This window comes from Marmota flaviventris, chromosome 1 (genome assembly GCF_047511675.1).
Source record: "Marmota flaviventris isolate mMarFla1 chromosome 1, mMarFla1.hap1, whole genome shotgun sequence".
In the NCBI taxonomy this organism is placed as follows: Eukaryota; Metazoa; Chordata; class Mammalia; order Rodentia; family Sciuridae; genus Marmota; species Marmota flaviventris.
In genome coordinates this window covers 13,117,616-13,130,807 of record NC_092498.1, presented here as the reverse complement: position 1 = coordinate 13,130,807, position 13,192 = coordinate 13,117,616, and the positions used below count along the sequence as shown (strand labels likewise).

At 39.8% G+C, this 13,192-nt stretch overlaps 1 protein-coding gene across 1 annotated transcript; it reads right to left on the bottom strand.

Annotated features, from left to right (window-relative positions):
* Positions 1-5,798: 5,798 nt before the first annotated feature.
* On the bottom strand, positions 5,799-11,957 carry LOC114080690 (serine protease 58-like). Its single transcript, XM_027922281.2, has 5 exons — positions 11,761-11,957; positions 10,851-11,012; positions 9,094-9,344; positions 6,265-6,413; positions 5,799-5,948 (listed from the first exon to the last, which is right to left on the bottom strand). The coding sequence occupies exons 1-5, from the start codon at positions 11,955-11,957 to the stop codon at positions 5,799-5,801; spliced, it is 909 nt and encodes a 302-aa protein (XP_027778082.2).
* Between the last annotated feature and the right edge of the window lie 1,235 nt (positions 11,958-13,192).

The window sequence follows — 13,192 nt, the reverse complement described above, 5'->3', positions numbered from 1 at the left end:
AAACCAAAGGAATGAGAAGTCTATTCAATGAAATAATACAAGAAAACTTCCCAGACTTGAAGAATGAGACAGAACCCCAAATCCTAGAAGCCTATAGGACGCCGAATGTGCAAAATCATAAGAGATCCACACCTAGACACATCATAATGAAGATGCCCAACATACAGAATAAGGAGAGAATTTTAAAAGCTACAAGAGAAAGGAAGCAGATTACATTTAGGGGTAAGCCAATCAGGATAACAGCTGATCTGTCAACACAGACTCTGAAAGCTAGAAGATCCTGGAATAACATATTTCAAACACTGAAAGAAAATGGGTTCCAACCAAGAATTGTGTATCCAGCGAAATTAAGCTTCAGGATGGAGGATGAAATTAAAACCTTCCACGATAAACAAAAGTTAAAAGAATTTGCAGCTAGAAAACCATCTCTTCAAAACATCCTCGCCAAAGCATTACAGGAAGAGGAAATGGAAAATAACAATGAAAACCAACAGTGGGAGGTAGGACAGTAAAGGGGGGGGGGAATAATCAAAGAGGAAAACAAACCATGTTTAGTAACAGAAATAAACAAATATGGCTGGAAGAACAACCCATATCTCAATAATAACCCTAAATGTTAATGGCTTAAACTCACCAATTAAGAGACACAGGCTAGTAGAATGGATCACAAAACAAGACCCAACAATATGCTGCCTGCAGGAGACGCATTTGATAGGAAAAGACATATATAGGCTGAAGGTGAAAGGTTGGGAAAAATCATATCACTCATATGGACTTCGGAAACAAGCAGGAGTGTCCATACTCATATCAAATAAAATAGATTTCAAGCCAAAGTTAATCAAAAGAGATAAAGAGGGACACTACATACTGCTTAAGGGAACCATACAACAACAAGACATAACAATCATAAATATTTATGCCCCAAACAATGGTGCAGCTATGTTCGTCAAACAAACTCTTCTCAAGTTCAAGAGTCTAATAGATCACCATACCATAATCATGGGAGACTTCAACACACCTCTCTCGCCACTGGACAGATCTTCCAAACAAAAGTTGAATAAGGAAACTATAGAACTCAATAACACTATTAATAACCTAGACCTAATTGACATATATAGAATATACCACCCAACATCAAGCAGTTACACTTTTTTCTCAGCAGCACATGGATCCTTCTCAAAAATAGATCATATATTATGTCACAGGGCAACTCTTAGACAATATAAAGGAGTAGAGATAATACCATGCATCTTATCTGATCATAATGGAATGAAACTGAAAATCAACGATAAAAGAAGGAAGGAAAAAGCATACATCACTTGGAGAATGAACAATAGGTTACTGAATGATCAATGGGTTATAGAAGACATCAAGAAGGAAATTAAAAAATTCTTAGAGATAAATGAAAACACAGACACAACATATCGGAATCTATGGGACACATTGAAAGCAGTTCTAAGAGGAAAATTCATTGCTTGGAGTTCATTCCTTAAAAAAAGAAAAAACCAACAAATAAATGATCTCATACTTCATCTCAAAATCCTTGAAAAAGAAGAGCAAAACAACAGCAAAAGAAGTAGAAGGCAAGAAATAATTAAAATCAGAGCTGAAATTAATGAAATAGAAACAAAAGAAACAATTGAAAAAATTGACAAAACTAAAAGTTGGTTCTTTGAAAAAATAAAATCGACAGACCCTTAGCGATGCTAGCGAAGAGAAGAAGAGAGAGAACTCAAATTACTAGCATACGGGATGAAAAAGGCAATATCACAACAGACACTTCAGAAATACAGAAGATAATCAAAAACTATTTTGAATCCTTATACTCCAACAAATTAGAAGATAGTGAAGGCATAGATAAATTTCTTAAGTCATATGATCTGCCCAGATTGAGTCAGGAGGATATAGAAAACCTAAACAGACCAATATCAATTGAGGAAATAGAAGAAACCATAAAAAGACTTCCAACTAAGAAAAGCCCAGGTCCAGATGGGTATACAGCAGAATTTTACAAAACCTTTAAAGAAGAACTAATACCAATACTTTTCAAGCTACTTCAGGAAATAGAAAAGGAGGGAGAACTTCCAAATTCATTCTATGAGGCCAACATCACCCTGATACCTAAACCAGACAAAGACACTTCAAAGAAAGAAAACTACAGACCAATATCTCTAATGAACCTAGATGCAAAAATCCTCAATAAAATTCTGGCGAATCGGATACAAAAACATATCAAAAAAATTGTACACCATGATCAAGTAGGATTCATCCCAGGGATGCAAGGCTGGTTCAATATACGGAAATCAATAAATGTTATTCACCACATCAATAGACTTAAAAATAAGAACCATATGATCATCTCGATAGATGCGGAAAAAGCATTTGACAAAGTACAGCATCCCTTTATGTTCAAAACTCTAGAAAAACTAGGGATAACAGGAACATACCTCAATATTGTAAAAGCAATCTATGCTAAGCCTCAGGCTAGCATCATTCTGAACGGAGAAAAACTGAAGGCATTCCCTCTAAAATCTGGAACTAGACAGGGATGCCCTCTCTCTCCACTTCTGTTCAACATAGTTCTCGAAACACTGGCCAGAGCAATTAGACAGACGAAAGAAATTAAAGGCATCAAAATAGGAAAAGAAGAACTTAAATTATCACTATTTGCAGATGATATGATTCTATACCTAGCAGACCCAAAAGGGTCTACAAAGAAACTATTAGAGCTAATAAATGAATTCAGCAAAGTGGCAGGATATAAAATCAACACGCATAAATCAAAGGCATTCCTGTATATCAGCGACAAATCCTCTGAAATGGAAATGAGGACAACCACTCCATTCAAAATATCTTCAAAAAAAATAAAATACTTGGGAATCAACCTAACAAAAGAGGTGAAAGACTTATACAATGAAAACTACAGAACCCTAAAGAGAGAAATAGAAGAAGATCTTAGAAGATGGAAAAATATACCCTGTTCATGGATAGGCAGAACTAACATCATCAAAATGGCGATATTACCAAAAGTTCTCTATAGGTTTAATGCAATGCCAATCAAAATCCCAACGGCATTTCTTGTAGAAATAGAGAAAGCAATCATGAAATTCATATGGAAAAATAAAAGACCCAGAATAGCAAAAACAATGCTAAGCAGGAAGTGTGAATCAGGCGGTATAGCGATACCAGACTTCAAACTATACTACAGAGCAATAGTAACAAAAACAGCATGGTACTGGTACCAAAACAGGCGGGTGGACCAATGGTACAGAATAGAGGACACAGAAACCAATCCACAAAACTACAACTATCTTATATTTGATAAAGGGTCTAAAAGCATGCAATGGAGGAAGGATAGCATCTTCAACAAATGGTGCTGGGAAAACTGGAAATCCATATGCAACAAAATGAAACTGAATCCCTTTCTCTCGCCATGCACAAAAGTGAATTCAAAATGGATCAAGGAGCTTGATATCAAATCAGAGACACGGCGTCTGATAGAAGAAAAAGTGGGCTACGATCTACATACTGTGGGGTCGGGCTCCAAATTCCTCAATAGGACACCCATAGCACAAAAGTTAATAACTAGAATCAACAAATGGGACTTACTCAAACTAAAAAGTTTTTTCTCAGCAAAAGAAACAATAAGAGAGGTAAATAGGGAGCCTACACCCTGGGAACAAATCTTTACTCCTCACACTTCAGATAGAGCCCTAATATCCAGAGTATACAAAGAACTCAAAAAATTAGACAATAAGAAAACAAACAACCCAATCAACAAATGGGCCAAGGACCTGAACAGACACTTCTCAGAGGAGGACATACAGTCAATCAACAAGTACATGAAAAAATGCTCAACATCTCTAGCTGTCAGAGAAATGCAAATCAAAACCACCCTAAGATACCATCTCACTCCAGTTAGATTGGCAGCCATTAGGAAGTCAAACAACAACAAGTGCTGGCGAGGATGTGGGGAAAAGGGTACACTTGTACATTGCTGGTGGGACTGCAGATTGGTGCAGCCAATTTGGAAAGCAGTATGGAGATTTCTTGGAAAGCTGGGAATGGAGCCACCATTTGACCCAGCTATTCCCCTTCTTGGTCTATTCCCTAAAGACCTAAAAAGAGCATGCTACAGGGACACTGCTACATCGATGTTCATAGCAGCACAGTTCACAATAGCAAGACTGTGGAACCAACCTAGATGCCCTTCAATAGACGAATGGATAAAAAAAATGTGGCATTTATACACAATGGAGTATTACTCTGCATTAAAAAATGACAAAATCATAGAATTTACAGGGAAATGGATGGCATTAGAGCAGATTATTCTAAGTGAAGCTAGCCAATCCCTAAAAAACAAATGCCAAATGTCTTCTTTGATATAAGGAGAGTAACTAAGAACAGAGTAGGGTCGAAGAGCATGAGAAGAAGATTAACATTAAACAGGGATGAGAGGTGGGAGGGAAAGGGAGAGAGAAGGGAAATTGCATGGTAATGGAAGGAGACCCTCAGGGTTATACTGTGGAGGAGGTAGAGAGAGAGGAGGGGAGGGGAGGGGAGAGGTGGGGAGGGGGGAGGGTGGAGGATGGGAAAGGCAGCGGAGCACAACAGACACTAGTATGGCAATTTGTAAATCAATGGATGTGTAACTGATGTGATTCTGCAATCTGTGTATGGGGTGAAGGTGGGAGTTCATAACCCACTTGAATCAAAGTGTGGAATATGATATGTCAAGAAATTTGTAATGTTTTGAACAACCCACAATAAAAATTAAAAAAAAAAAAAAGATTAAAAAAAAAAAAAAATAAATAAATTCAAGCCAAAAAAGAAGATAATCAATAAAGCAAGTCTGTAAGGAAGTTAGGGGAGATGGGTATGTTTGCAGATTTGGTGGCGGCAGCTGTCGTAGATGATGTCTCCCCTGCTCCCAAGCCAGAAGGCATCTGCTAAAATTGAGCATTGCATCCAAGGTGTGAGAAGAGAGGAGATGCTCTGAAATGCTGCTGTGAAGTTAGGCAAACAATTGACAATGGACTTATTAAGTGCTATAGACATTTCAATAAATGCTCAGTTGAGGGCTCAGTTGAGGGCTTTATTTAAAAAAAAATCATGGTGTCACAAATACAGATGTATTTGTGACAAGGAATCAGCACCAGGAAGTGGGGGACACAGGAACAAAGCTGGGAAAGAAAGCAGGTTGAGAGAGACTCACATTTTGAACGGGGCCAGCGGTTATAGGATACATGGAATCTTACTACATTCTTTCTCTTCCTCTATCATTTATTTTCTACCTTCAGGTGTTACTCATTTCCATGTATTTTTCCAGAACATATCACACTTTCACACTTTTATTTGCTTTTCTGATACCTCCCCAATGGTCTGCCTCCTTGATGGTGGTTCCTCCTGTGATTCCACCTAAATGCTTAGATTTATGCCCTTAGAGATTATTATTCAACTCCATGATCACAGTTGCTACAAGAATGGACTAACCAATGACAAAGGTCATTCCATACCCTTGCATGTACCTCCAGCGAATGCAGTGTGTATTATTAAATAGTTGGTGGTACCATGATTGTTGTATGAATGAACAAATAGTTGGGGTGTTGCTAAATTTCTCATCATTTCAAAGGTCACATGACAAAGAAAGCAGCAGTCATGACAAATTTCTGGTGCCTTTTTGTTTTTATTGAATATATTCCCCTTGAACCATGTTCATGAAGAGAAAAGATGAAGAGTTGTAGATCCAGTGTAGAAAACATGAAGAGATCAGGCTGAGGGGATGGGGAACAGGCACCTCAATAGGATTCCATGATTTTCATGATCCATCTTGAATAGGCATAAATTTCTGTAAAGAATCCCTCATTTCCCAGGGTATAACCTGCTTTTGCCCAGGTCAAGATTCCATGCAGCCTCCCACTGCAGATGGCTGGAGCAGCTGAAACTTCCTGCCAGGGAGAAGGAACACGTTGATGTAACTTTGTTGTCACACAAGAGTAAACACTATGAAGTGATGCACTGTAGTAGCAAAATCGTCTAAGGAATGGATTTCTACTGCTTGAGAAGTGACAAGCCTCTCTTCACATGCAGAGAAGTCTCACCCTTCTCAGTTTAAGCTTGATCCATCCTGAGTGTAAGAAGGGGAAAGGACAGATGTTGACACCAGATCTCTGCCCTTTACTCTGTGGAGGGCTTTAGGAATTAGACCCTATTGTCATCTCTCTGCCCCATGGAGCCCACACTGTCTTACCATATGGAACATACCTTTACTTTCGTTATGAGGCTTAGAGGTTGTCCCACACACATGATGTTTAATTTTGGTTTTGTTTCCTCTTGTTGTTGGAGCACATTCTGGCAGTCACGGGCAGAAAGAGGATGTTGGCTTATCCATGTCATGATGTCTGGGTCACTGACTGTGGGAACGAGAAGACAAATGGACTCCAGAGTTTAGCTCCTTATCCCAAGTGCCCTTATGATCAACCCCTATGTTGGAGACAAATTCATCCCTGAGAATATTTCAACCCACATTCCACCCTTCTTGAGGTTCTTGGTTCAGAATCTGTGTGGGAGAAGCAGATTCATAAGTCCCCTTCCATCAGTCACCAAATCTTTAATTTTCTCTCTACTGTGAATAACGTATATACCTTTGAAACAACTGTGTAAAGATGATGAGTGGCCACTCGAAGAAAGATAGTAAAAAGGCCATGTCTCCGTGGTGTACACACCATCTTTTCCTTTTAGCATCTACTTCATTTTCTTTAAATTGGTAACTATGTTTATGGTGTAGAACTGCTTTTCAAATTGAAGTTATGGGTTACCAATGATTGAGAAATGCCACATCAGGTTATTTTGCTGTAAGAACGTCATAGAATATATTTCACAGACCTAGATGGGACAGTCCACTGCACACCTGGGCTATGAGGGATAGCCACTGCTCCTAGGCTACAAACACATATGGCAAGTCACTGTACTGGACAGTGCAGGTAATTGTACCACAATAGTAAGGATTAAAGTATGCAAATATATCTGAAAAGATAAAGTGAAAAACACTAGGCAATAGGAATTTTTCAGCTTCATTATAATTTTAAGGGACCAGTGTTGTATGCCTTCCATCACTGAAGCATGTGGTACATGATTTCAAATAGATTATTTATAAACTGATTACTTAGAAGTGTGTTATCTGTATGTAAAGACATATTTCTCCCTTAGAAGTCATTCTGTTCATCTCTTTCATAGCAATTGTTTTTTACACTGTCAATTTCAAGATGCAGGGACTCTAGCTCTACAGGGTTGTGTAATTTTAATCTCTGGTATAGAGTATGAAGGAAGAAGAAAAGAAACAAAAAGTGATCAGAGACTGATCATACTAAGCCTGGTGGCTCTTAAGGAGCAGGATTTTTCTGATAGGGTATATCCAAAAAGTGCCCCAAAGCAGAATAAGCCAAAAGTCTCAGAACAGAAAAAATAAAACAAAACAGAGAGAAGTTATGTTTAGTTTTATGGTTTTATATGTCCTAATTAAAATATGTTTAACAAGCTAGATGAAATAAATTACTTGAAATAAAAAAATTCTTAATAAATATCAGAAGCCCTGATATCTATTATATCAGGAGAGGAGTGGTCCCTCACTATAATTGACATGTAGAGCCCACACCATAAAAACCTTTGCATGGTTTTATTTTATTTACAAATGGAATACTTTTGTAAGGTGTGATCCAAATTACTTTGAATAAGACTTAAGTTAAGGACAAAAATCACATGTTGTAATTTTTTGTTCAGAAAATATATTCACTTAAGATTCCCAGGTACTTTGCTTCTAAATTGAAATGTGAAATTGCAACACACTGAAAATATAAAAGTTCTCATTTCTTTTTTTTTTTTTTGCTTTTAAATAACATAATGATTTTAAGTCCCACGTTATTTGTCTTCGCAGAACAAATAGACCATCTGTGGGTGCCAGATGCAGGGTTTAAACCTGATTCAACAGGTTTTGACAATACTTAAAGAGAGCATAAGTGGTCATTAGCAGCCACATAAAGTTATCTGCCAACAGGGACCAACAGATTCACTAACTTTCTTTACAAAGTGCCCATGAGAAGACAGACATCTCCTACAGACATCAAATCTCTCTGCTCATCCAAATTTGGGTTCACAGAGGAGGGTGTGTGCCTACAACATGGGTGGTGACCATAAGGTATGTGTGGCCAGAAAGACACCTTCAGGAAGTCATAATAATCAACTCTCTATGAACCACCCAAGTCTTCTGCCTCTACAGGGAGATCTCAGATGTATCAGGAGGGATGAGATTAGTAATCTCAGCAGGGAGCCATCTCTGGTGATAGGACAGGTGGTTCTGCAACCAACCTCCTCTCCTCTCTCTCAGGGTCACCTGGAATGAATGGATTATCATGGCTCTGCACAGGCTGGGTTCTCTGTGGTGGGGAGTGGGATATAAACTCTCTGGCTTCATCTTGTCCTGTAAGCTTTGTTTTTCTTTTTCCCTTGCTTTTGGGTGGGGTTCTTTGGAAGTCTCAATGAGCAACCACCCTCTTGGCCTACTGTCTGTGCATGAGGACACTCCATCTGTATATGCCATTTGTAATGGTCTAGAATACCCTGGGTCTGGAACACCCTCCACACTGTATTTGTCTGACCTCTTCCTATTCCTGTTGCTCCCATGTCTTCAGAGAGGCCTGACAGGTCACCCTATATACTTGATATTCGGTTGATATTCGGTTTTGTGCTTTATTTTTGGCCATTTACTTATTTTTGCTTGCTTCCTCTACTAGAATGTAAGCTCCAAGTGGGAAAATTGATTCCCCATCTTTATTTTAAAGTCCAGAGTTCCCTGGACTCTGGCCTTAAATGTTCTACATATACAACAATTACTACCTACTCCATTTTTTTTTTGGTGTCTTATTAGCTGCCCCATAGCCAGTCTCCAAATTTTATCTTTGACTTCCAATTCTGGCCACATAAAGCTTGGCAGAAATCCCTCCAGGAGCAAGAACATTGCTCATACCAGCTCTTTCCATCAAGTATATCTGACCATGTTTTCCCAGCTCCAACCTCCTTAGGATGAAGAGCACTCACAGTTTTTGTAGTCATTCCAAGTCCAGGTGGGGATGAAGCAGGACTCGTTAGATGAGATGTGCTCCAAGGATATGGCAATGGTCCCCACATAGTTGTTGAGTGCCACAGGTTTGGAGAGTTTTATCATCATCAGGTCATTTTCCAGAGAGTTTGCATCAAAGTCAGGGTGAGTCATAGTCAATGAATAATTTTGTACCTGCTCTTTTTTATTGTTGATGCTGGGTTGATAAACTCCAAGTCGAATTTTGATGCTTTGGAAGGGAAAAAAAAAGGCAAGGAAATGAGAAAGAGGAGAGTCAAGAATGTCATCCTACAAAAAAGATCAGAAGTCACCTTCTCCTATCATCTTAATTTCATTTATTAACCTGAAAGCTGCAGTGATGTATCTTTGTCTGTAGAATAATAATTCTTGACAGGACCATTGTATTACAGACATGCTTTTATGAAGCCTAACCTGTAATGCACTCAAGAGTCAGTTGTTAAGATTTGGATAATCTGAATTAGTAGGTGGTGGGATGGTACCACAGTCAATGATTCCACAGTGCTTCATCTACCCTACACTGTCTAGACCCCGTACATGGGACATGGGACACGCTGTTTCTGGATAATCTTAGGTGTTTTGATGATTTTCTCAGGCCCATATCACTATACTTACCATGTCTTGTCTAGATTGATCAAAGACTCAAGAGATTCTCCTAGTAGTTTGTTGAGACTGCCAGAAGCCTTTTTGCTTATAATCCCTTATAATCCCCATTTAGACTCACCTACTTCCATTTTCAGCAGTCTAATCATGCAACATGTCTAATAATTCCTGGGCTCCTAATAACCTGCCCAAAGCAGTTCACGTGTTAAATATGAGTGATAGAAAGAACGTCTGATTTTCTAACTCTAAGTCCAGGAGGATGAGAGCTGACTTATTTCCTTTCTGTTCCTCCTGATACAGAGGCCAGGCATTCAATATGTGTTGGAATAAACCGTCTTGACAACCAGGTGGCTGAGAGTTGTAAGTTTGAAATGGCCCTTTAAACTCCTGCAACTGAGTAGGACTCCCTTCACATGACCCATTTGCATGCCCAAGAAAAGTGCAGATGTGACATTATTGTGCAGGACGCCCTCCTGCCCTTCTGTTACCTGCATGGTGAGACTCTGCTTAAGAGGCAGGGGCAATTCTTATCCTATGAACATCCCCTGACCCAGTATACTCAGTTATACCAATTCCTCAGTTGGCCAAATATCCTACTATCTTTTCTACCTCAGAGACTATGAAAATAGTGATCCCTGGGTCTGGAATACCCTCTACACTACATTTGTCTGACTGCTTCCTCTTCCTGTTGCTCCTCATGTCTTCAGAGAGGCCTGACAGGTTACCCTATACATTGCTCCTTTACATTGCAACTTGATGTTCTGTTTCATGCTTTATTTTCAGCTATTTGCTTATTTTGGCTTGCTTCCTCTACCAGATGTAAGCTCCAAGTAGGAAAACTGATTTCCATCCTGTTTCCTCACTGTCTTCTCAGTGCATGAAACAGCTGTTGCTATAGACTAACGATGAGAGAATATTATTTACTTCCCATGAAAATCTTATGACCTCTTCCTCTGGATCTCTACTTCAAACACCCGACTGTGTATTCTATTGAAAACAAGCCTCTCTATCTTCATGGATCTTCCAAATCCATCAAAAACTTGCTGGGCTATTTTACCAGACTTACATCTATTTGAATAATCTCCCCTGATTCCATAAGCAAAGGGCTACTTACGGTAAGGGGCAGTGGGCAGCTGTCAATACCCACTGGGGGTGGATGAGACACCCAACACAGGGCTCTGTGGTGGATTTCAGATAGACCATGTAAGGAATAGTAAAATCATCTTGTGCTTTTTTCTTTTCATTAGAAACATTTTCCACAATAAGTCCTGGAGAATCAAGGGGTCATAGGTGGGTGGAGAGACAAAGAAGAAAAGAGATCATGACTGGCTATGCTGGTGTTCTCTAACGGAAAGTTTTCAAGGATAGTATAGAGTTCTTTAATTTATTCTTGACATTTTAAAAAATAGGAGAAAACCATCCACGCCACCTGAGCTCTACACATTAAGGAATTTGACATGTGTTTTTGCTTGAGATGAAATTATATTAAAGTTTGGTGACACTAACTTATGTGCTCATCTCGTGTTGATGAGAAATGCCCATTGACTGTACTGTGTGTTATAAAACTGAAAAAAACTAAATGAACACACTAAAAACATTATTTTAAAAATTAACTTTTGGACTGGGATTGTAGCTCAGTGGCAGAGTGCTTGCCTCACATGCATGAGGCCCCGGGTTCGACCTTCAGCACCACATAAAAATAAACAAATAAAAATAAAGATATTCTGTCCATCTACAACTAAAAAAATATGTAAAAAATTAACTTTTGACAAGAATGGGGCTAACAAAACAAAAGATTGCCTGATTTGGAAAGAAGTGAGATAACGGGGGGGGGGGGGGGGGGGGCTTCCTGAACCCCTGACCTGCCTGCTCTCCCTTTTCTAGGCCCACATCCTTGAATAACCATCTGCTCTGGGAAAGGAAACCACCTGGCTGTGCAGGAGAAAATCACATGCCCACAAGCTCAAAGAGCAGGTCCCAGGACTGAACAGGGCAGGGCAGTGGGTATGTCCTGAGTTGCTCACAGGCATCGGGCATCAGAGGGACTCAGAGAGCAGGTCCAGAGGACCAGCTGTGCATCCAGGTGCTTTAGTTCATCTCCTGCAGCAGCTGCTGCTCTCTTCAGTTGCCCTTCCAACCCCTGCATATTGCCGGAGGCAGGAACCAGGCCCAGACTCTCACCAGTTGCACTCAAGAGCAGGAGAATGAGAAAATCCTTCATGGCGGACTGCAATCCTTCTAGAGCAGAAAGTTGATCCGAAATGAGTCCCAAATCCTTGACAAGAACAGCTGGGGAACTGAGGGGTACGGAGAGAAATGAAGGTCTTAGGGAAGTCTTCAAACTAGTTCCTATCAAGACCCGTTGTCTAAGGAGCCAACTCAGATGTGGGTGAAGGAGAGGAAGGGACAGACCCAAGCAAGCTCTGGTGCCTCCTCTCTGATCCCTGAAGTCTCCCAAGGCGTCATTATATAACCTGATCACCTCTTCCCTCCCTCTCTATGACATAGCCTTTCTTTGTGGTCCCCTCCTTCCTTTGTGACTTTAAACCTCTCTCCCTGCCTTCCCCTGTCATTTCCTTTTTTTTTCCAAAATCTCTCTGCTGTCTCCACTGACTCACAAAACACTGGGGTCTAAAATGCATTGGATAAACCTTTTCTCCTCAGTTTGGTGAGGAAGTTGCGATTCTCACAGAAGTTCGTGGCAAAGTCGAAACTCGGAACAAGGTCTCAAGATGCCCTGTGGCAAAGTTGAGCTCTACTTGGACCCTGTGTGCTTCCAGAAAAAAGGGAAAGGTAAGAAATTCCCTCACCCTTTTGTGTTCTAGAAGATGAATTACCACCAAGAACCTTCTTCCCACCAGACTTGGATCAGACTTTCCATGTACTTGTCCTTTCCTCATGGCTCCATGAAGACATTGAGTCACCCCCTGTTGACCTGTTGCAGGTCAATCAGATCTTTCCCCCTTTTCTTGTACCTGCTGACGAAGGCAGACAACGATCCTTCAGGTCCTCCTCTTTCATTTCATGAATGATGATGAGCTAATATCAAACAGTATATTTCCTTGAAACTAGCTACACTCAAATGAACATTTTCTATTAATCCAATGGACAGAGCTTCCCTACTGTTTGCAAAATAACCCAGAATCTAAATCCTGCTACTTAAATTTATTTATCCCTCCCTCTGAAGGTGTAGGACAGAATTACCCTGCCAACATGCTCTAGATCTTCAGAAATGGGATGCTTTCCTATGGAATAGTGAATAAAACCAAACTTTATACCTATTGCTTTTTCTAAACGTACCACACTCCATTTTGTAAGATAATCTTATCATAATACTTTCCTGTCTCCTAGAGATAAGTAATAAATCATGGGTTTAACCCCATATTTTATAGAGATTGAACAAATGCAAAACAGGCAGCCCTGGACTGACCTTTGCCATAGTAAATGAAGTACTGA

Excerpts from the sequence above, each read along its gene's own strand:
- LOC114080690 (XM_027922281.2), bottom strand. The coding sequence starts at position 11,957 with ATGAAGGATTTTCTCATTCTCCTGCTCTTGAGTGCAACTGGTGAGAGT. Across the intron at positions 11,013-11,760 it reads CCCTCTGATGCCCGATGCCT|TTCTCCAGGACTTATTGTGG; the intron begins GTGAGCAACTCA and ends ATGACCCCTTGA. Across the intron at positions 9,345-10,850 it reads GCTGCCCACTGCCCCTTACC|CATCAAAATTCGACTTGGAG; the intron begins GTAAGTAGCCCT and ends TCCCTTCCAAAG.